Source organism: Plutella xylostella, chromosome 5 (genome assembly GCF_932276165.1).
Source record: "Plutella xylostella chromosome 5, ilPluXylo3.1, whole genome shotgun sequence".
Taxonomy (NCBI): Eukaryota; Metazoa; Arthropoda; class Insecta; order Lepidoptera; family Plutellidae; genus Plutella; species Plutella xylostella.
Window position 1 is genome coordinate 7170872 of NC_063985.1, and position 24800 is coordinate 7195671.

General features: G+C 38.8%; 2 protein-coding genes and 3 non-coding genes across 5 annotated transcripts; 3 read left to right on the forward strand and 2 right to left on the reverse strand.

Annotated features, from left to right (window-relative positions):
- Positions 1-274: 274 nt before the first annotated feature.
- Positions 275-2633, forward strand: LOC105391245 (phosphatidylinositol glycan anchor biosynthesis class U protein). The gene is made up of 3 exons (XM_011562705.3): positions 275-1174; positions 1336-1607; positions 1903-2633. Exons 1-3 carry the CDS (start codon positions 399-401, stop codon positions 2154-2156), a joined length of 1302 nt encoding a protein of 433 aa, XP_011561007.2. The 5' UTR covers positions 275-398; the 3' UTR covers positions 2157-2633.
- LOC105385944 lies at positions 2200-20155 on the forward strand. Its single transcript, XM_048633216.1, has 12 exons — positions 2200-2233; positions 3216-3405; positions 3609-3896; positions 15827-16110; positions 16391-16576; positions 16759-17049; positions 17306-17435; positions 17825-17964; positions 18274-18563; positions 18672-18884; positions 19518-19707; positions 19956-20155. The coding sequence occupies exons 1-12, from the start codon at positions 2200-2202 to the stop codon at positions 20108-20110; spliced, it is 2391 nt and encodes a 796-aa protein (XP_048489173.1). The 3' UTR covers positions 20111-20155.
- Positions 19761-19834, reverse strand: Trnat-agu. The gene has a single exon. It is a non-coding gene; the product is annotated as a tRNA-Thr (tRNA).
- Positions 20156-20172: 17 nt separating the features above from the next.
- Positions 20173-20245, reverse strand: Trnar-ccu. The gene has a single exon. It is a non-coding gene; the product is annotated as a tRNA-Arg (tRNA).
- Positions 20246-21243: 998 nt separating this feature from the next.
- On the forward strand, positions 21244-21315 carry Trnaw-cca. Its single transcript has one exon. It is a non-coding gene; the product is annotated as a tRNA-Trp (tRNA).
- The last annotated feature ends 3485 nt before the right edge of the window (positions 21316-24800 follow it).

A 24800-nucleotide genomic window follows, 5' to 3' on the forward strand; every position in this document is an offset into this window, starting at 1 on the left:
CTGTTTGAATCATAGTTACCCTTATTTTTTTTGTTATTAACACCCCTTTTTCTGTCTGGGGTTCATAAAAATACTAGAAAGATCATTTAACCATTCTATGCGATCTTTTTAAGCGGTTCTAAGCAGAGAAGTGTTATGTTGCTTATTCCTAAGCTGATTTCGAAGATTCTGAATAGGAATGGTAAGTTCCTTATTTTGACGTCTTTTAATTAAATTTATGCTACGCAACAGGGTACAATAGTAGTCTGTGAATAATACTGGCAGCTGACATCTAAATGTCATGATCGTAAATTTGTTTATGTTTCGCTCGCCCGCATCACTTTTTCACAAATTAATTCTTATTTTTGTGTTAAAATAAAATGAAATGATATTCTTATTTGTTGCCGGTTAAACTCTGTATGAAAGTTACAATGTCTAAGCTACTCAAATATTTTGCTGCCGGCGTAGTTCGCTATTGGCTTATGCACACGGACTATTGGCAAACAATATCGAATAGAGTTGAAATTGCTACTCCTCTGAATTCCTGGAAGAGGTTAACTGAAGGAGTTTACCTTTACGACCATGATGTGAACCCATACGAAGGTGATGCATTCCACGAGTCTCCAATTATGTTGATCGTATTCCACTTCCTGATGAAGAAGGTACCCTACCTGCTACCGCTGATATTCACAATAATAGACCTTATCACCGCTCATCTACTCTACAAAACCGCTAAATCGTTCGTGGCGATGTTTAAAGATGCCCAAGAGAGTGCTAAAGATGAGGTTGCAGAGGAATCTAAGGGAATGTTACTTCAAGACACTGATTTGGCTGAAGTACCTAATTATGTGTTGTCAGTGTACTTGTTTAACCCTTACTCAGTGCTAAACTGTGTTGGTATGACTACCACGGTGGTGCAGAATGTGCTGGTGACGGGAGCCCTGTGGTCTGCGGCCGGCAGCCAGCAGGTGCTTGCGTGCCTGTGCCTCGCACTGGCCACACACCAGGCCCTCTACCCGGTGCTCCTCATTGTGCCCATATCCCTCCTGCTGGCAGACATGAAGAAAGGATGCAACAAATGTTCTTACATTAGAACTCTGCTCATTTTTGTGCTCTGCTGGGGTTTCCTGACATACATTTCGGCTTTCATTATGGATGGGTCATATGATTACCTCAACAACACTTATGGATTGATGTGAGTTTATATTGCAGATACTTGCTTGCTAAATACATACATTAACTATAAGGATAATCAATTAAAATAATGGCAATAAGACTTGAATTAAACACACCTTTTACTTACCTACTGTGTTAAGTTCAGGATAACTTTATAGTAAAAATATTTGTATTTTTCAGATTAACCATTCCAAACCTGAAGCCAAACATTGGTTTGTTCTGGTACTTCTTCACTGAAATGTTTGAGCACTTCCGTCTGCTGTTCATCTGTGCGTTCCAGATCAATGCCCTGGCTCTGTACATCATTCCCCTGACCCTGCGGTTCAAGAAGGAGCCCGTATTGTTGGCCACAGTGCTCATAGCTCTCTCCACAATATTCAGATCCTACCCGTGTGTGGGTGATGTGGGCTTCTATCTGGCATTGCTTCCCTTGTGGAAACACTTGTTTTCTTGTAAGTATTCAAAAATACTGTGTGCATTGTATAAACACTGTGCAATAAATATGAAACCAAGATGTCCTATACTCAGGCTAGCTACATATCTAACATATCCCCTATTTAACTATAAATATTATGAGAAAGAATACACTCTGATATTTTGTACTGGTGTGAAATACAGGAGAAATTACTTTTGTATGCTCTTACTGTGTTTTTAATTTGTGATGTATTTATACTGTTTTTTGTGTACAATAAAGTGTTTATAAATAAATAAATGAATACCTAACAAAAGCGTATTTTTTCATTTCAGTTATGCAGCAGAAGTTCATAGTGGGGTGTGCCTTCATCATCACGTCAGCGCTGGGCCCCACCGTGTGGCACCTCTGGATATACTCCGGCTCAGCAAATGCCAACTTCTTCTTCGGGGTGACACTCTCCTTCGCTACGGCGCAAATATTCCTTATCACAGACTTACTCTTTGCCTACATTAAACGAGAATTCACTCTCAAGCACGGTACATCGAGAGACATTGATGGCCGGCCGGCAAAACTAGTCCTCCGATAATAATAGGCCTCACGTTTTTGTAGGAATCGCTATTCATACAATAATGATTATGGGCAAAACCAAAACTGAATATGGTAGTAAGTACTTTTATTTTTTGTACAAACATGCATTTAATATTTATGTAATTTTATCGTAAGCATGAAATTAGCGGCAGTATTATGGATAACAACAGAGAACTGTGTATCAAAATTGGTTGTGTTTGCCTAAGTATGTATAAAATGACAATTATTATAATTTACTTGTATGTTATTGTGTATTGGTAAGTCAGAGGGTGGACTAGTGAGTACCAAATAGATAACAGTTCGAAACATATGTACAATGCATTAAAACGTTTGCATCGTCGATATAATTTGGGAATATATATATCTTAGGATGTATATCTTTGTATAAGTTTACTTGATGTGCACATGTTTACTCCCGGTTAAACTTACTTAAATGAATTTACATTTTAAATAAATAAAATATGTTTTGAAATTATTTATCATCTATTTTATTGGTACTATATAAGTAGCTATGACCCCAGTAACGCATTCTTATGATTGTATTATGTTTAGTATTAACTATTATAACTGGAGTGTCTATAATACTGAATTCATTATGATTATCATTACTAACATGCCCGTGACTGTAGTCATCGTATTATCTTATCAGTTGTAATCTTATTCGGTCGAACACTCCTGGCGTGGTTTAGGAAAGCGTGTGTTTTGTTTTCGTTTACTCACTGAAAGTGAAATGGATTAAATTGTGTTAGTTGTGAATATAAAAATGCAGAAAACAATATTATTATGTCTAGTGATATCAATTTGTAAGTACTGATATTCATTAAGTTCAAGAGAATCATAAAATTTACAAAAATTCTAAGATTTATATCAAAATCTTTTATTATATTTGGTTTGTAATGTTTGTTGGACAAAAGCTCACGAATTCAGCTAACTAGGTAGTTATTAAGTATGTTATTTTAATATTTGGTGAGTAAAGTTTATTTTCTCTTGTATGATTTCGAAAATGTGTGTATTGAACATTTAAAAATCACTGTTTCTATCACCATTTTTACCCCAGTTGCAGAGGGTGTGATATACCCGAGCATCCCGGGCTCTTTGCTCAACTGCTACCGCGGGGGTGAGGGCGGGGGCGCGGGGCCGGCGCTCGGGGCTCCGAGGCGCCTCGACGTCTTCCTCTCGCTGCTGAGGAAACTTGAGGACAACTCGCAGCTGGATATGAGGCTGTTTAGTGCTGCGTTGTTGAGGAGGTGAGATTAAAAAAACACACTTGGGGGGGTATAGCAACATAGGTTCGTGGTTGGATCTCTGTTTCTCTGACGATGTTTAGGGCTTTGCAGTATACTACCTACCAATTGTTTAGTAACTACTTATCTTAAGTTATACCTACTACTATTAATGACTACCTAAAAAAAATGATTTTTCTATAATATTTACTTCTATAATTTCCCAGTTTACGCCTAGACGGCATCGAGCAAGCGGCGAATCCAGTGGAAACGGAATTCGTGACCCCATACCGAGCTTCAGCGTTTCAGTTCCACAAGTACAAGCTTCTAATGGACCTGTTCATACCGGGCCAGAACGTTCTAGAAGTGGATGAGATTCTGACAACGCATGAGAAGTGTCTGCTGCACCGGATGATGAGTTCCACGGTGCACCGCTGGGAGAGAGGCGACGAGAGTACCTCCTGCCCTGTGTCTGTTGAGTTGACGCAGCGGCTGATGAGTAATAATAGTGATAGGTATGATAGTATTAAGATTTATGTACTTATTAGTCATTCTGTGTCGAATTATTTCATACAGGTGCAAAAAATAGACGCATTTTTCCTGAAATAAAAATGACATATTATGTATCTAGCCTATCTGAAACCTAGTTAAACATTGTGAGATATGGCGTTTCGACTTTCTCCGTGTTCGGCATCATAAGGGTCACAGTGACAGTTAAATAAAGTCCATTTTTCTCTCCACCTTTAATTTGCAAGGTGCGGGTGCCTATATAAATAGAGTGAGTCGCCCGCGCGCCTCAGTTGTAATATCACCATGCAGAAATGACTAGGTTTCAGATAGGCTAGATACATAATATGTCATTTTTATTTCAGGAAAAATGCGTCTATTATGTAGTCTGAGCCTATCTGAAACCTAGTTAAACATTGTGAGATGTGTTTATTATCGCATGGTGGAGAGAAAACCAACTGTGACCCATAAGCTACTGATGAGTATATCAGTAGATAAATATTTGAATCTATAAATTTATAATGCATAGATTTCTAGGTAATAGATATACTAAAAAGAAAGGTATAAGTATACATAAGACTTAAGTACTTCCTTATTATTCCTAACTTGTCAGAAAGTTATGGAAGGTATGTACCTATACATATAGGTAGGTATTTATACATATGGATACACACAGTGCCTCTTCGAAGGCAATACTTATAAGTAATTATTGATCAAAATCTTGTTATTGTCAAGGCAATATTTTTAACATACACTAGCCGAATGGATGGAACCAGTGAAATACTTTGCAACAATATTTAAAAGCTGTAAAATGTAGAATATCGATCCAGGCCGCTGGGGCTCAGGTCAGCACATGCTGACTAGGGTATGTAATTCTGGACTGACCTCAGAAATGCAGCAGCCGACCCTGGAGCCTCGAGGACCTGCTCAGTCAGCCCTGTACGACGACACGGCCTGCAACACCTGGCGCGGCATCTAGTCCTTGGAACGAGGAGTGGTGCTTGAAGGGAAGATAATTTTACTAAATATCTCAGCCTCATCAGCTACTGGAAAAGATTAGATGAAGACTGTGACACTGGCGGATAACTAAGTATTCAGTTTTTCAAAAGATGATGCAGGTCACTATATTCATATTCTAGACAAGTAACACACAGTCTAATTTTGTATTCTAACTAACTCGGCGGTTAACGAGTTCCTGTGCAGTCCTACTAGGAAGGAAAGTTATTTTATAAGCCTTTGCACCGATTTTGTGGGCTACTATCATTCTGTATCATCATGTGTGAATATTATGAGCTCTGGCAGCATTCCTTAGTAGATGACATCAATTAATAAAGATTGATTAACACAACAATAACAATTGTAATAGTTGATAAATGAAACCCGGCTAACATGTCTAGCTGGGTAAGTAAATGATCAGTCATGCCACCAGGACAAGTAAAATGTTCAGTACTTCATATGAAAAACATTAACAAGGTCACCTTTAGGTATGTTCGTCAACACTAAGGGCAGGTCTCGGCCAAAACCTTAAGGCTTCGCCTTGTTGCAACTTCAAAGGTACGTAGGTAGGTACCTACTTACATTGTTGTAGGTTTGATTTTGAAACCATTAAGTCAACCTAGATAAAACAAAATAAAATAGCTCGATTAAATAAAGATGGTACGTAAAGATGTTAGTTGTACCTGATCAGACCTGATGCAACGACAGCCAACATAGACTCTCTAATCTGTGGAAGCAACAATCATGGTGGTGGGAACATGGACAGTTGGACGAGCCACCTCGAGCCTGACTTATCAATCAGAACTGACAGTTCGCCAACAGCAGATAGCTTGCGGCTATCTATAGGTAAACTTAGGTAGTTAGCTATACCCAAGAAAAAGTCCTTGGACATCGATATGACAGTGGAACGGTGAATAACTGTGACATTCTTTAAAACAAAAAGGCTTGTTGTTTTTTGTTGTCCAGCTAAGGAAGCTACCTACTTCAGCGACCTGGTATTGCATTCTGAAAGAACTGCGAAGAGTTAATATTATGACTAATAATTATTACTTATTTAGAAAGTTTTCAGCAAACTCTAATAAATCAAGCAGCTACCACGTCACCGCTGCCCGGTTATAACTCTGTACTAGCTTAGTAGATATATATACCAGTTCTAGCCTTCAGCTAGAGGCCAGAGAGCTCCTAAATGAGATGCGAGTACGAGCATGACACAAGTAATTTTTTACTTGGTAACTAGTTACGTAACTAACTGAAAGATCCATAAAACAGTTGAGGATTACTCAAAATGGAATTGTGAAAACGGCACGTCTGCATCTTAACCAGTCAGTCTAAGTAGTTTCAGCAGATACAGTGTTGAAAAATAGTTATGAAACGTTTGCGCCAGAATCGAATTAAAAATACATTTTCATTAGAGAAGCCGTTTTGGGCATGAATAGGTACTTTCACCCTTTGCATTGTGCTCCAAATGATGACCTTCGAAATTCATAGAAATTTAATGACGACTGCCATTGTTTATTATCTAGCCCCGTACATTGAGTAGGGCTGCGGCTACACGTGATGTGATACACAGTACACAGTAGGTATATGCATGTTCCCAGAATAATGGAAGTTATAATTTTACCAAAAGGTAGTCGTCTCGTGCAAGAGCACCGTTACTCGATTTATTCGATACACAACTAGTAGACAGCTGCTGCGTAGGAGGTTCACGCATTTTTCAACAAAAAGCTCGGATACACACTCACAATCCACTGGGACATAAGGAAGACAGCTAATATGGTGCCACTCAGAAACCGCGATGACACTCCGATCATGATCACCCGACAGTAGGATCATAATAAATTCGGTAACTTGTGAAGCGGTATGGTATAGCAACAGCGACTTTCACGAAATCAGGAATTAGCTCAGTGCTTTTAGGTTGAACACTCGCCGGTGGGATTCACTTTGCTCACAGCCGAGAAAAGAAAAGACTCAAAGCTGGAATCTGCCGATGTGTCATGACACTTAAGATAGTGTCTGGGGGGTCACTTTATATGACGAAAAACGAACTTTCAGTGCACTGCGGGGCGAGCCGCTCTATCTGTTTGTATGTATTAAACGTGCCGATTGCACGGCAGCTCTCGTTCGACTCGTTCGTTCGTTTCTCATCAGTATAGAGTAACGCTCCTGTACTTACCGTCACCATTCCCATGAGCAGTCCAATGATCTTTAGGCAGTTTAGAACAAAAGCTGCATTAGACAGTTTCTTCAGCAGAGACATCGAAATAAAAAATTGATTGCACAACTATCCCCAGGAGCAGTCTACAGGTCACTTTGGGCAATTCAGAAGAAAGCTGCTTTAATAGAATACCCTACCTCAGCGGAGGCATCAAATTGAAGTGCTATAACACTTGTAGAAGCGGTGCACGTTACCCGATTTGTCGTCATCCAGGCCGATGCGGCTACGGCGACTGCAGGTGGGTACTCAGGCTTCGTTGGTGTGCCCTTGTATGGCTAACATGACCAACCTTGGCAGTAAACGTTCGTCTGCATATGCCAAAATCACTGATGAATAGCGCACGTTACTCGATATCTTCTAAATAAGTCACTCATAATGATGGCTGATGATGATGATGACCGTGCTAGCAATAGTGCAGGCGGTTCCGCTGAGCATAAAATCTCTTCCCAGACAGGGGGCGTTTGGATCTGGCAACCAGAACAGGAGTGCCAGGTGTGCGCAGCGATGCAGGTGGGACAACACAGCCGCCAGGACAGGAGTGCATGGCTGGGTCTATGCAGCGATGCGTGTTTTGAAACTATACAAGGCCAGAACGCAGAGGGTGGGACTGCTCACGTATAGTTTCAAATTAAAATGGTGTCATAATTTACTTGAAAGTATACAAGGCCATTACGCACTAATCGCGTATATTTTCAAGTAAGTTGGGCCAAAATTATGGCTTGAAAATATACTGTAGCAGTTACCACTGCGTACTAATCGTGTATATTTTCAAGTGCCAAGCGGCAATGCGAGCACTTGAAACTATACATGATTAGTTACCAGGTAGTTATTTTGAATTATTGCTCTCTCTTTCTTTCATGCGAAATAGTAGTATAAGTCTATTGCTTTCTAAATATTGTATCATCATTCCGCACTTGGCATTGTTTTCGTAACGTGTTTTTTTGTTACCCGACTGCCGAAGGAGGAGGGTAATGTTTTTTACATCGTACAGTTAAAAAGTAAATTGATTTAAATTAAACTGTAGAACTGTTGTAAATAGTTAAATGATATCAGAAGAGGGTGTAGAACAATTCATAAAAGATAATTACGGTGAATTCAAAACTTGATGAAAAATATGTCTGTAATAGGTCTATAGGGCAATATCTATCACACTCACGAGCAATGAATAAGTCCAAAAAGCAAAAAGTTAGTTGACATCAAATGACCCCAATTATTTAAAACATTTAATTTAGAATTTGATCAAAATTTACGTTTTAGTTGGTTATAATAATATTTTGATGCGCTGTTAAATGTACTTTAATATTGCCGACAGCGTCATTAAGCTAGTCTATTCCGTTCAGGAGCTATCGTCACTGGAACTTTTTTATTGCTCGTGAGTGTAGTAGGTATTACTCTTAATTCATATAAATAATAAGATACTTATTAGTATTCTTACTTGCAAGTATGATTGCTATAAATATCATTTTATCAATCAAATTAGAGATTGTTCATCTTTATTTATCAACATTCTATAGGTATGACAGGCAGAACAAGCAAATTGTAGGCATGTACTAGATGTACCGAAATAGTTCAGTAAATCAGAATCAGCATGTAGGTATAAATTATTTGCGACAAGAACGCCAATCAAGCAATGTGCGTAATGGCAATGTATATTTTCAAGAACGATTCAGTAAATCCCAACTTGAAAGTATACGCGATTAGTACGCACAAATCGTGTATATTTTCAAGTAAAATATATATTTTTTTCACTTGAAACTATACAGTGCTAGTACACTATGGGTGCGTTCTGGCCTTGTATAGTTTCAAAACACGCTGCAGCGATGCAGGTAGCACAAACCGGTGGCCAGGGCCAGGACCGGGTGTACGCTGCGATGCAGGTGGCACAAAATGGTGGCCAGGGCCAGGACCGGGTGTACAGCCGCCAGGGCAGGAGTTCATGGCTGGGTCTATGCAGCGATGCAGGTACTGTTGGGTTTTATAAGTAAAACCAGTGGATTAAAAGGATTGTAAAGATATATTGAAGAATAGTTTTCACACGACACAGGAAGGTATTGGTGGAAGTACGAAGTGACTTTTCTATTGACATAATTATCTACAATAGACAATAAAAAAAAACTAAACTGTTGGTTGCGTTTACAAACTCTTTTCAACACTTTCCCTTAAACCAACCAATAGTTATAATGCCTGAACTCATATCCCTAAGTATTACACACTAAATAATAAGCCTCAGGAGTACATGAGTTACACTAAGTTGTGTTACATAAAATGTTCACCAACATAACAATAAACATAAACAGTTAAAACTTAAACATCCAACAATAAACAGTTAACGAATCTATTATGTTTCATAATAGGCAGAGGCTTTGTCAATAGATCCGCTGGCATTTCATCAGTTGGACAATACTTCAACTGCACCGCATTTTCTGACACGACTTGTCTAATAAAATGATGCCTAACATCAATATGTTTAGTTCTCGAATGGTACATTTGGTTGACACTTAACTTTTGAGCCGATTGGTTATCGTTATACATAGTTACACAAACGTTGATACCTAACAATTCATGTAAGAAAGAGCGAATAAACAACGCTTCCTTACAGGCATCAGACAGTGCCATGTATTCGGCTTCAGTACTGCTGAGAGCCACCGTTTTCTGCTTTCGACTTTCCCATGAGACTAAGTTATTACCAATTTTGAATACATACCCTGTGTATGACTTCCTATCCACTGCACTAGCTGCCCAATCAGCGTCCACGTAGGCAGTGAGACTTAGTCCATTCTTCTCGAACGTCAAACAATGATTAATTGTACCTTTCAAATATCGTAGGACACGCTTTGCAGCTTTCCAGTGAACTTCAGCATAGCTTTGATTGAACTGGCTCAATGAACTCACGGCATATGCAATGTCCGGCCTGGTACATACTGCAACATACATAAGGCAACCAATTAAATTTCTATAGTTAAAGTTACCTAATTTCTCAGCTTTATGAAGTTTCAGTCCAGCTTCCATGGGAGTACTAGCTGGCTTGCAATCCGACATCTGGAATTTATTCAGAACCGTCTGAATATAGTTCGACTGGTCCAGAGTAATCCTGCCATCCTTGTTTGTAATCTTCATACCTAGTATGTGGTGCGCTGCACCCAAGTCTCTCATGGCGAACTCCTTCATAAGCTTGTCTTTCAGCTTCTTCTTTTCTTCAGCAGAACATGACGTAAACAGTAATATGTCATCAACGTAAATACTGATTATCATCGGCTTTCCCTGATGCGATTTGAAATAAACACATGGTTCTGTACTTACTCTCTTAAAACCGAAGTTTTGAGTCAAAGCAGTATCTAACTTATCATACCATGACTTCGCAGCTTGCTTGAGTCCATAAATGGCCTTATTAAGTTTGTATACCTTTCCATTTCCTCCTTTTATTTCAAATCCTTCAGGTTGCTCCATATAAACCTGTTCCTTTAAATCTCCATTCAGGAAAGCAGTAATTACATCCATATGGTCAATCTCCATATTATATTCTGCAGCGATAGCTAACAACATTCGTATCGTTGAATATCTTACGACCGGAGCAAACGTTTCTTCATAATCGACGCCATAGGTTTGCGTATAGCCCTTCGCAACTAGTCTGGCTTTGTATCGAAGAATTTCTCCATCAAGCCCCCTTTTCCTTTTGAACACCCATTTACATTTCACTGCTTTGTGATTAGCCGGCCTATCAACTAGAGTCCAACAGTTATTCTTCTTAAAAGAATCATACTCATCTGACATAGCCCAGGTAGCACACTGGCTGATTAGATGTCGAACCTGCCTCTTATTTAAGTGTAAAAACGTCATATAAGATGTTTAATGGTTTTCGTACCTTCCATAGGCTGTTATAACGCTTTGAAATAAGTTAGTTAAAAAATGGTTGGTAAAAGGTACATCTAAAATACGTAATTAAGCTATGGGCTGTATACGAGTTCATATTTAGTGTTTTATAACGTTTTTTGCTGTTGAATGGCTGAAAAATATTATTTTATAACGCCAGCTGGTTAACAGTACGGACCAGTGGTGTTCTAACGCTAAAAGCTGGTGTATCATCTTGAATGCATCTTCTATCAAGCCTTTACACTACTTGTGGTTTATTTTAAAACCAATAGCCAGACGGCTGGTTAAAACTGTAAAAGAAATACTTTAAACAACCTGCAGCTGCTTAAAATACTTCAAAGTATAATCTTATTACTCTTGAAGCTGTAAACGTGTATCGAATCGTTTATTTTAACAGCTTGGGTTGCAAAGCTGTTTTGTGTAATTTTACAAGTGTCTTATAATTCTTATAGAAACTTAGTGTCATTTATGCGTACTATTATAAAGATTATCACATCCCGGTAAACCCCCATGAAACTTGTTGCTCTTGATGACTCCCTTTTACAGCTTTTATTCCCAACATTACTATAATCTTTTTTTAAGACTGTATATTAGGTCAAGCGCGAGCAGAAAATATTAATAACGGGTGTTCCGTAGAAATAGAACCTACTTATTTAAATTAAATTATTTTAAAATAAAACCAAATTATACTTTGATGAACACTTTTATTACATATTTATTAACTACATTTCAAAAATGATGTAATTAGGGTACTTAATCGGTAATTATTCAAAGCATATCACAGGATATTTTAAAATTCCTTTGTTCTCTCACTGGTTGGGGACAGTACACAGTTTAGCTTTACTATCTTCAAAAGCTTTCAGAATTTTGATCGACATCGCATGAGTGAGCTGAAAAAAATAGGCAATTAGTAAGGTAATGTATTATTCTGCTAACGTCATACTAAGCATGAAAGTTACACTTATTTAAATAATAATAAAAATAGTTAATTAATTTGTATTATTTTTACGAGTACATCATTATCACTGCTTTATAGAAATTAAAAAAGTTTTATTTAAAATACGAGTTAAGCTTTTTGTTATAAGTAACACTATTCTTAATTAAAATTAAGGCGGTTTCTGGTTCAATCAAACATTTCTTTATAGGTTATATTTTAGCAATGCTAGTATTTTCTATATTTAATGATACCGGGTAAACGGATTTCATTATTTGCCAGAGGAGCCCCAATATTCTGCATAAAGTAATTGCTGAAATACGATATACCTCCTTAGTCATAAGAACTGCGTATCCCAAAACCTTGTAAAAACTAAAAGTGTAAATGAAAGTATCTTATGCAGAACATAAGCAACCCATGGCTGATTATTGGTATTCTTTTCGGCAAATAGAATCACAAGATATTTTTTCAACGAATTAAGCTGAAAACCTTATGGACGCCATAACTAACCTAAAAAATATAGTTTATATCAAATTTTAAAGCCTAAATTCTGCTAAAATACACATTTATTTCAAATAATAACTATGTCTCAACTTAAAATAAGTTCGTAAAAGGGTATTTTATATGATTAAAAGTAAAAAAATACCAAATGATTTTTCACTCGAAATTTATTTACACATTTCTTTCAATATAATTAAATAATTCTAAAGGCGCATCAATTATTTGCTATTAATTCATATAAACTACACGATAAAGTTGCACTCGCAATCTGAATCCGAACTTATTATTATATTCACTGGTTCAACTTACCGTAACTCCAAAAACAATATTTTATTCAAAATGGATGCACTGTTAAATAATATCAACTTCTTTCTTTTTCTTGTTATGACGTGACGTCTTTGGAAATATTTTAAAAATAATAAATATTTTCATATGGAAAGCTGCAAAATAAGTTGTAATTGGATACCGCGTACGTCAAAAGCTGCACAAGGGCTGGATATGATAATCTTAAGCAGAATGAAACGTTTAGGAAGAGTTTATTGCAGCTTTAATTAAGCCTTTTTTAACGTAAACCACAGCCAATTTTCAGCCATTATAATACCGCAGGCTGGTTAATTTGGGGCCCTTTTTGGCTGAAACAGAGCCACTACAGCTATAATACAGCCAATTTTAATACTATATTGCAGCATTGGTATTCTTATACAGCACTTGTTCAGCGCTTAAGCAGCAATTTTGTGCTACCTGGGCAGCTCTCCATTGCTCAGCCTCGCTTCCACTCATTGCCTCTCGAACGGTGGTCGGCTCGTCAGTGGCAGAACTCTGCATGTCGCAGTTGAAGGCGGCAAACTCAGCACTCTCTTCATAGTCCGTGTCTTCTTCCAGTGAAGAACTTCCTGGAACGTACGTCGAATCCAACGGATCATCTATTTCACCAGATGTTTCAGCATCCTCAGAGTCATCTTTTGAATTATTATCAATCACTGAATCGGAATTTATGTCATCAGATTGATTTAATCCCTCAACAGATGGCTCTGTAGATTGCTCATTACACTCAGACAAACTACTATTAGAGTCATTCATGTTAGGTGGCGGGCTTTGCATGAATACCATATTCATGTCAACTTTATCATCATGTGACAATTCCTTAATTTTGAATTTATCCTCTAGGAATACCACATCCCTCGCTATTGTGAATTTACGAGGATCAGTTGGGTCTATCAGTCTGTACCCCTTTGTTTCCGTACAGTACCCAACAAATCTCCATAGCTTGCTCTTTGAATCTAGTTTCTTTCGATTCTTTACTAAAGCATACGCTATACATCCAAAAACTCTAAGATTTTTGAGGTCTACCTTCTTATTTGTCCACGCTTCCTCAGGAGTAGCACCCATAACAGCTCTGGTTGGGCTTCGATTCTTCAGGTAAACAGCGGTGTTCACTGCTTCAGCCCAAAACTCCATGCCCAAGCCAGCTTGCTGCATCATGCAGCGGGCTGCCTCCATCACAGTTCGGTTTGCTCGTTCAACCACTCCGTTCTGAGCAGGCGAATGCGGCACTGTCGTCTGGTGCCGTATTCCAGCCTCTTTGAGAAACTTCTGAAACTGAGAATTGACAAATTCACCACCTCCATCACTTCTTAGGATTTTTATTTTTCGCTCGGTTTGGTTCTCTACCAACGCCTTGAATTGTCGAAAACTTTCAAATGTTTCATTTTTAGTTTTTAAAAAATAAACATAAGTTTTCCTTGTAAAATCATCTATAAACAGCAAGAAGTATCTTGCTCCACTGAACGACGGCTTCTGCATAGGCCCACACAGATCCGTGTGCACTAAGCCAAGTACCTCATCAGCCCTACTAGATGACTTCGATGGGAAAGGAAGTCTAGATTGCTTTCCCTCAATGCAAGCCACACATGACTTATAATCAGCACTATCATACTTAATTCCAGTAGCCATACCTCTATTCAGGAGACCCATGCTCCTAGAGTTTAGGTGACCCAGCCGCTGATGCCACACCTCTTGAGATACCTTGGAACTCGATGAAGCCAAGGACGCAGACTGCTGCACTTCCTCCTTCACATTGCCATTCCCTTGAGATGCCTTGCGGCTAGTCGAAGTCGAGGAAACACACTTCTTAGATTCCTCCTTCATCGCACCATCCTGTGAACATACTAAAGTATTACCTAACCCCAAGCTAGATAACGGTGGCTCTCTAGCTACTTTCGATGCTATCTTACACTGCTCTCTGACACCTACAATGTCGAGCCGATAAACACCATTGATCTGAGTAGCGCTACCTAGAAACTGACCGTCAGCATTAGTTATTTTACAGTGCTCTTTAGTAAATACAACTTTATGGCCCTTTCTTGTCATTGCACTCACCGACAATAAATTTGTGGTTAGTTGTGGTACAAAATAGACATCACTTATTGTCCTTAAGCAACCACCCTTAAGTTTCACCTTGACCTGACCCATTCCCGCGGTATTGATATAGTCTCCGTTTGCGATCTTCACAGTAGCCGGTTTATTCGATACAAAATTGTACATAACTGACCGATCATTGCACATGTGATTCGTTGAGCTTTTAAAAGCAGTAAATAATAGCATTTTACTCACGGCTTATCAACTCAAACCTTCGTTGCGAAATCCTCAGCAATGGCTGCGTGCGCAGCAGCCGGCAGGTCCCGCTCCCCGACGCCACGTGTCGCGGCGGCCGCGCCCCGCGCCGCCTGGTCCGCATCACGCTACAGCTCCCGGCAGCGAGGACTCCGCAAATTCAATATTATATTTTTCCCCGTCGGAGCGAAGCCGACGAGAACCGTGGCTACATTGAGCCATTTTGCCGAAGTGTTCACTTCAAAAATCAAAAACCAACTGAGGCGCGCGGGCGACTCACTCTATTTATATAGGCACCCGCACCTTGCAAATTAAAGGTGGAGAGAAAAATGGACTTTATTTAACTGTCACTGTGACCCTTATGATGCCGAACACGGAGAAAGTCGAAACGCCATATCTCACAATGTTTAACTAGGTTTCAGATAGGCTCAGACTACATAATATATAATTTTGGTATAGGAATGAGGATCGATGACTTCATGTCACTAACACTTTCCTGTTAAATAACGCCCTTCTTAATAATCTCATCAGCAGCCCGTCATCATAAACTGCTGCATAAAAGCCTCTCGCTGATCCACATTCCTTTATGAAAATAATATGTAATTTTGCCCTCGTAGGAAATAATTTGACACGGAATCACTAAAACATAAAATTTAATATAGGTTGTAACATACATATATTATAAGAAACAAAGTCGCAATGTGGCGCCCTCTATGAAATGACCTATCATAGAGGGCGCCACATCCACTCCTATTTAAAAACAACAATAATAATTACCTACCTTTAGTGTTATAAACTTTCTCATTCAGATTACCCAGCAGATGTCCCATCGAAGAAGGAGTTATCCAAACAAAATGGGGCACAATATCACCAGGCACGGTGGTGGCAGCCATCGCCGCATCCCTCGAGTCTCAAAGAGTGCTAGTTACAGATATCCTCAATGCAGACGTGTTTAAGGCAGGTCTGGCTGAACCTATCATGGATGCTACGAATGGGGAATGGGACGTTGATATTGAAACGTTGCATACAGTGAGACAGACGCCCGGCCTCGCCACCGCTGATATCAGCAATTTGTGGGCCGCTACTCTTGCCGGTAAGAATTTGACATGATCTACCTAATTTATATTTATGTATTTATTCATAACACACACTATATATTGTAGGTACTACATGTACCTATAAACTTAAAAAAATCATTGTCTATAGACATAGGCTAGGCTTTAAAGCTCTCTGTAAGTAGGTAGGTACATTATTTTACCTATAATTCGTTCTTAGTTAATTGGATTTAGGCCAAGTAGGTAATTGTGTCAATAATAGTCATTAGACAATCTATATTTTGTAATACTGTTAAAATAAATAACTATATATTTCAGGTGACTTGGCAGAAGTGGCAGTGAACCAAGGCCCGCTGGTGGGGTCGGCGTCCCAGAAAATGGTCGTCGGCAGCAATAATAAATGGAACGACACACTTTTGCCGAGACACAATTTCTTGCTCATACATAATACATCGACCGTCGATTGGCACTATACCGATGCTGAAATATTAGCTGGAGTTGATGGTATGGCTGACAATAATAACTTGTTACTTTTTGTAGTTTCTATGACTCCCGAGAGGTCTCCACTATTCTAGAAGTAACTATTAATTTAAACTAAAATCTGATGAATTTTGAGCCCTTGTCAGTCTAAACCTTCGCGGCTTTACCAAAACCTAACATAAAGACTAATCATTTTTATTTTCTAGGCCTCATTCTAGCTCAACACGTACCGAAATGGGTAAGCCAACGGGGTTCGCTAAGATTATCACAAGTGTTGGACATGTATTACTCCAACCAAGGGTCCGCTTTCGACCCCTCAGTGAGAGCTTGCAACCGCCAGGCTCTGTTCAGCGGTATACTGGACCAGTCAGTACTGAGCGCAGAAACTAAGAACTTTGCCAGTGTGCTGGCGCTGAGTCAGGGCACTGTGTACATGCAGGTGGATGAACTGGACAGGATCTGTGAGGCCGCTGTCGCAGCCTTTGTGAATTATTTTCGTAAGTTTACTTCGTTTTTTTTTCGATGTACTGTAGAGTTTTTTTTTCTTATGGCGCTGCTGGATAATAACAGAAGCTACCTATATAACAGAATGCCTTTTTAGGCATAGCAGTATGAACTGGAATTACAGATTTCCAAAATATAGACTAATTTAAACAAGAGCATGTAGGTAGGTCATTTGCCACATTCATCAATCCTGTCTCCTCACCCAATCCTCAAAAATAATTAATCACACACACAGACTGTTACTTATAGCGACGGTGCTAACCCAGTCCCACCGCTCCTGCCCGGGCGGCGGCGGCGGCGCGGCGCCCCGCAGCGTAGTGGACCTGGTGGTCGCCACCGACGGCTCCTGGGCAGGGTATGACGTGCACCAGATGCTGTCGTAAGTACTTGTGGAATGTGGAAACGTAAATGAGTTTTCCATCAAGGAGGCCATGCTGGCCTAGTGCGTAAGTCGAAGTGCGGACGTCCTCTTTGTAGTGAACAGGCATGCCCACCTCCAAGCGGTTCAAAGCTACAAGGCAGGCCACAACCAAAACGACAGAAGTGTTTTAATGAGAGAGAAACGATAGGATAGGTACTTTATAACATTTGTGTACCTACCTGTACCTACCATTTGGCCACCACTTGTACAAATAAAAATATGTTTTTCTGATATGTAACAATGTGGATAATAATAATAGAATACGGTGTCAGTCAGCGCATTGTCTGCTTTCCATTGAGACATAGATCTACGAATAAATATGGTGTGTAAAAATTGTGATTTTATAGATGGATCGGTGAGGAGTTGGAAGTGGGATTCGAACGAGGTTCCATATCACTCCTACATGGAAACACTGGAAACTGGATAGCACCGCCATCAAGCAATTTATCTGCTTTGTTTGAACATTTGAGCAACTTTAGTGATCCATGTGAGTATTGTCACCTTTATCGAATAGCTGTAAATTCAGTTTTGATAAAAAAAAATAGGTACCTAAATACTGCCCACTACCTACATACCTAATATAAAGCTTTTTCCTACGACCCGATTTTTGAATATTTTTGTAGTAAAGCGCCATCTGTTATTCTCAAAAAGAAACATTAAGGTTGCATCGTGCCATGCGTCAGGTTGTTTTGCTGGTTTTATATGTGACCGGCAGATGTCACTAGTAGTAAAAATATTCTCTCATTTCAGTTTCAACTCCTAACATGCTTCTACTGCATACTGATGTGTTTTTCAGGGCCGGATCGTCTTAATTTACCAAATGTGATGTCAACGGTACTTCAATATTCAATGAATAAATCCCTTTCGGAGGCTGAGACGGAAGCGACCGTGGCTCCGAGCACAGTCGTGCTCATCATCAGCCCCAGCGACACTCCTTCCGACACTGAAGTGGACCGCGCCCGGGATATATTCCTTTCCCTTCGACAAAGTTACTTCGATGTGTATTTCGCCTATGTAGCGCGGGACTTGACCGCATTCGAGAACATAAACACAGAATATTTGGACTACTCCGAACTGTTTATAAAGGTAAAAAAGACTTCGCCTTAAATTTTATTTCGTTTCGATGTTCAATAAATTACATTAAGTACAGTTAGTAAGTATCCTTCATCGTGTAACGGCCATGTAATATTTTAGACTGATCGCGGTACCGTTCGAGATACCATCAGTGCGCTTGGTACGGACCTAATAAACGCTGCAATTCCAAAAAGAATCATCGGCGCCCACTGCGAGGTCAATGAAACAGTTTATAAACAAGTACCGTATGAAGATTTCGTGTTACCTCAAAGGGAGAACAAATACCGAATACATTCCTATTACATGAGACAACAACCGGCCGTCGCCATCACTGTAAGTTGAAGTAGAAACCGTACCTTATACAATTTAAGCCAGTTTTCACGACACTGACACGCTAGAAGAAGAACCTTATACAACAACACCAATACAAGAAACCTACTACAAACATTAGATATTTTGATTTTCAGTCAACTCACTCCTACATTCATAACATTTGCTTGTGTCTAATTTTCAGTAGGTACGTAGATTCCCCCCTAAAAATGATCATACCTTCCATTCCAATATGATATGGTAATTTTACTACCAATATTTAACTTTGTTAAATAGGTGGAAACTTAGCAAGCAGCTTACGTAAAAATCTAAATTTATTTCTGCATATTTTTCGTTTATTTTGGTTGGCAAATATTAAAATGGTCAATACTTACTTGCCTTCATTTTACTTGTAGACTAGGTACTATTATTAATAAGTATCCTAGTAGCAAAATTCCTATTGTATATTGTATTGTATCGTGAATCAATTTTCAAAAACCTTTATGTAGTTACCTACCTGTAGGTATTTTCACTACTCGCCATTTTACTACGCCTGCGCCTGTCCCTCCAGGTTTCGCCAATCACCGCCACATATGCCTATTTATAAGTACTTAAATATATATGTATACTTATTATCTTCTATTATTTTATTCACAGGTTCGTAACAACGGCCAAGGTACTTTGCTGGCTTGCGAGTGGCGAGGAGCCGAGACATCTCGGACCTGCAAAACTTTGGACGAACGGCAAACCTACACTTTCAACTTGACTGATCCATGTCCTTCCCAAGATTTCTGCCCACCAAGTCATTTCAGCATTAGCGCAGTTTCAACTCAAAATATTTGTGCCAGTGAGTATAAAATAAATATAAAATGAACAAAAAAGCATCTCATGCTATGTTGTAGGCCCCGACGAGATTCGAACTCGTGATCTCCTGTTTACTAGACAGGCGCTTTAACCAACTAAGCCACGGCGCCGTTGAGTGTGATGACGAAATTAATGTTCATGTCGTATATTGCGTATTAGTGAGTACCAACAGCAAATTTTAGTAACGACCGACATCGAAATTACTTACCGACTATTTTTTATTTTTTTCAGATAACGACTGTCGACTTCCTCAGCAAGTTGGATACTATATCACACAGGACGGCTTACGGTGTCTTGCCCTACGGAACAAAGCAAAATCATTGGTTGTACAGTGTGTAAAAAAATATTTGTTATTTTTAGTACTGATGGTTACTTATTTAATATAGATAGTAAATTTAATTTCTTACAAAAATATAAATGATCATAATTAATTGATAAAAAATAATTGTACCCCTGGTGGGACTCGAACCCACAATCCCCGGCTTAGGAGGCCGATGCCTTATCCATTAGGCCACAGGGGCTTATGAACCTTGTCCGAAATTAATGTATGGTTTCTATAAGACTATATCCGGCCAAGAGCGAATCAGAAACGCGTCCAGCAACGCTAACTTTGCAAGAGAAATAAGTACTATTACCAACAGGTTAGGTTATGTTTAGGGCAACAATAGTTATTATTTGTAACTTGTAGGGAAGTATGTAGACTGTAGTATTTCACCGTACTAAACATGGAAATTACTTCCATCCATGGTACTAACATGAACTTGAGAAAAACTCTCATCTAACTCTTTGATAAAGTCCGATAACGCTAATGTTGCAACGGCTAAAACATTAGAGATTTTATGAAGTGAATGAATGATTGAAGAAGTAATTAATCACAAAGTCCAATTTGAAATTTTTAAAATTATAAAAATATCCAAAATGAAACAAAGTAAACAAGTTCGTACTACACAAAGGAAAAAAATGCACGAAGAAGACCTTCCCAGTGTTTTATCTAATAATTCCATGACAGTCCGCTAGAGGCGCTGTTGGTAGAGTGAAATTACTTAATGTGAAATGTATGATACAAAATTAATCTTAGGAAAATATCGTATTTTATACAAGCTGGAGGCATTTAGATTACAGTAATTCTCCAGTATGAATATTGATATACTGCATTTTATACAGTGCGTTGCAAAAAGAGTATACTAAGCCGAAAGGGGGTAACTTTTGTACTAAGAGTTTTGAAAAATTCGCGAATGAAAATATTCGTTCACCATAGAAAAAAAAGTCACGTGACTACGTGGCCCACTGAGTCACCCCCTTTCGGCATAGCACACCCTGTATAAGTACTTACAAACTTGACGTTTTAAATAGGTATAGTAGGGACACAAGGGATAGTATGTTTTTGGGATCTCAAAATGAGAAGGTCGTTCATAATTTCACATAGGAGATAAAACATTCATAAGGGTTGTTTTGTGAATGTATTTATTAAAATGACATATTAAAGAAGATGAAGTTTATTTTCAACTTATTTCGCAACGACTCCGTGGCGCAACGGTAGCGCGTCTGACTCCAGATCAGAAGGTTGCGTGTTCAAATCACGTCGGGGTCAAAACTTCTTTTATTTTTTAATTTTCACGTTATTCATTATTATCAAAAAACCGAACCATACCATCTGCCATCAATGATGTAAAAAAAAACCTTATTCATACGAGTCGATACGAGACTTATTTATTTACCACCTATATGTAGTAGTTTTGTAGTTCCTGAACAGGGACATAAATAGGGCTCGACGAGTAGACCTCCATCTCGTCCGATCCTGTTCCACATCGACTTCCTTCCTGAGGTCAGCTCATGAAAAACTGCAACGCCATGTGGGTTTTGGCCGCCCTCTCTTTCGCTTACCCTAGACGAAATTTCTATAGTTTTTTGTCATTGAAACTTGACTCAGAAATGTATAACTTAGATTTGGAGGAGTGGCACCGTCGTCGATGACTCGACTATGTCACGTCACACAGGAGTTAATCTGATCCAGTAGACGGAATGTCCCAGATTCGTCATTAACATTTACATGGAGTACCTATCATTTTACGTCTAAACTGGAAAATCCTCATTCCTGTCGCACTCTGAAATAAGTTGGTGACTAAAATAGTTTACGAAGAACTTTGACACGAAGTCCAGATGCTATAGAGTCTATATTGGCGTACACGAATTTGTTGGTAAAGGACTTTTAGAAGCTGAGACCTTCTTCGAGACGGTCAGGTGATTCGCTTACGTTTCTTGGCGCCTTTGCCTTTCAAAGGAATCGACATTCTACGAACCAACACTAAGGAGCTGTACCTGTGTGCAACTGCACACACACATAGCCAGGCGTGTATGTATACGAACACGCCTTCTATTTGCATGAGAGTGTGTGTGGTTTTTTTTCGAATCGCTGGAGGTCATCAAGCTGCTGAAGCAAACAATGTAAGGTATTCAGTGGGTATACTACCTTTAAATTGTAAATATGTACGATGTTTAGCATTATTAGAGAACCATTTAGCTTCTATTTTCAGCAATGCTGTCATAATTTTAAGTGGGGTTTTTCAATAATTTCCACTTTTGAGGTAAATTAGGTATTTAAAAGCAATTAATAGTTTTTGCTCTCAGTCATAATGGCACGATATCATCTTTCAACCTTGGACCTGCCTATGCCAGACAGCTCAATGAAAGTAGGTAGGTAGTCCGATGACTTGATGCGATTAATCCAATCATCTTAGGCAAATAGGTGCAAAATTAATAATTTAGGTCTGCTGATGCTTTTCCATGAATAAGTATTAAATATACTTACATGCATACTTATAAACTTTCACGTTTATAATATTAGCAGGATAATTTTCCCTGACCATGATATGCGCTGTAAAATTCAGAATTTACACAAAACGCATGACTATTGCGTCACGGCCGGTCACGAGTTCTCATTTAATTCAGTGACAAAGGAAAACAATATTCCAAAATATTTACATTCTGAAACTTTTTTCATTATTTCGTATGTAAGTAATTTTGGTGAGTAAAGTAACCTATGTACCATTGCACAATAATATTGGATGTTTGTATTACGTCGCTGTCGTGTCTTTAGAGAAAAGCGGGGTGTTTTCAGATTTATGTCCTTTTCCTGCGTAACTCTACACTGGTTGTTTGAGTCTGTGTATGGATGGACCGTCTTTTTTACTGTTTGTTTTCTTTATTGAGTACTTGAGTAACTCCATACAAAGTCCTTGATTACCCCAAATAGGTTTAGTTATTTCTCAATTGTCATCATTTCGCCATTTCTTTTTTTAGCCTACCTAGATCCTTGTCGATTGGCTTCCTCTTCATGTTAGTGCTAGATAAACAATTCAACAACAAGATAGCAATCTTGGAGACTCATTGTGCTGTAAGTTATTCGCAGTAGGTTGACGTCAGAGGCTACGGGGGCTTGGTTGGATCCACCAATCAGCGACCGCCAGCCATCGCGTGAAACGACAGAGCTGGCCGAGTTACAAACACCGGCCTGAAGCGATTTGTTATCATTAACAACCGTAGATATAGCTTGGTATCATTGTTACTCATACAACATACAAACACCTACTTATAGGATACAGATATATAATTCCATAGAAATGATGACTAAACCGCCATTGTCCAGCCATACAGAGATAAATTAACCGCATCGTACCGGTGCCTACCTACGTGCCTAATTGGACGAAACGGAACATCGTTTCGTGGTTTTTGCAAGGCAAACTAATTTGGGTGATGCAATGATGTATGTTTGTGGCGGTATTTGTGCACAGACGCAGAGCCACACCTCCGAGAACCAGGGGGGTCACTGTCTAAGACGAAAAACGATGTTTTGGAGCGCAGCTGCTCGAGCCACGACTCTATCTCGTTGAATTAAACGTGCCGATTGCATGACAGCTCTAGTTCGTTCGTTTTTCGTCAGTATAGAGTAACCTACCTGCGACGGACGAGACATGCTCACCAGCACGCACCACGCTACTTTCTAATTATACTCTTGAAGTGTTGACGTCATTGACCTGAGCCAGTTTGTCGCGAATAGGTCGCCATTATTTCGACAGCGCACATCACGTGTTTGTTAGTTGTGCTGAAAGTTTCAGCCAGATATTTGCAGAAAGATGACATATTCGACCGGATGGTGCAACGGATTGCAATACTGCGTCGTAGGCCTTTGTATCACTAACTCACCTGCCCATATAGGATATATATAATTTCAAATCCTGTAGGTAGGTATATTGTGACTATAGTCAGTAAATCTTAGCTTGTCGTTAAAAATATACTTACATATACCTAGATAGATGAATTGTTACATACTTATAGAAGAATTGTGAGATTTGTGAGCTTCCTCCTCCTCCGTTAAAAATGGAACCATTGTGTTTTTGACCGTAGCAAAATGAGTAGGTAGGCAGATTTTGACAGTTGTCATATAATATAATATACAAGGGTTCAGAGTTCAGAGTCTGAACTTCAGGTTTTACAGTTGGTTGATACAGAGAAAGGAAGCTAGGAAGACAAATTTTGCTGTTGTTGTTGGATTGAACATATAATGGTATTTTCTTCTGTTTGTTTTTTGTTGACTTCTCTGTAGGTATAATTAATTTATATTTATTAATTAATTCTGTTCGATCCTTAAGTTAGTTATAACAAAAGACACTTTTCCTACCTAACTAAGGTTTCATAATGTTTGAAAACGTTACATCTTGCCATGCGATAATATTGAGCAATGCGGGCGTGACGCTATGGACTCTACCATCATTATATAAATATTTATAACTGCAGTACGACAAATCAAATTCAATTCAACCGTTTGAAATCTGACTAGATAATAATAAGTAGATTTTATGTACCGTTATTTGAAAAAAGTAGTTACCAAAAATAACTGACTTTGACTTTAAATCGGTAGTTTTATTTGGGAGTGTTACTTAATATTTCCCGATTATCATTGTAATGTAATAGAGATACGCATAGTCATCCACCATAAAGTTGTCGACAGAATAAAAGTACACTTAAAGGCTGAATGTCCTTTATTTATAGTATATGCGCAGTTTCCATTTCTGGGGT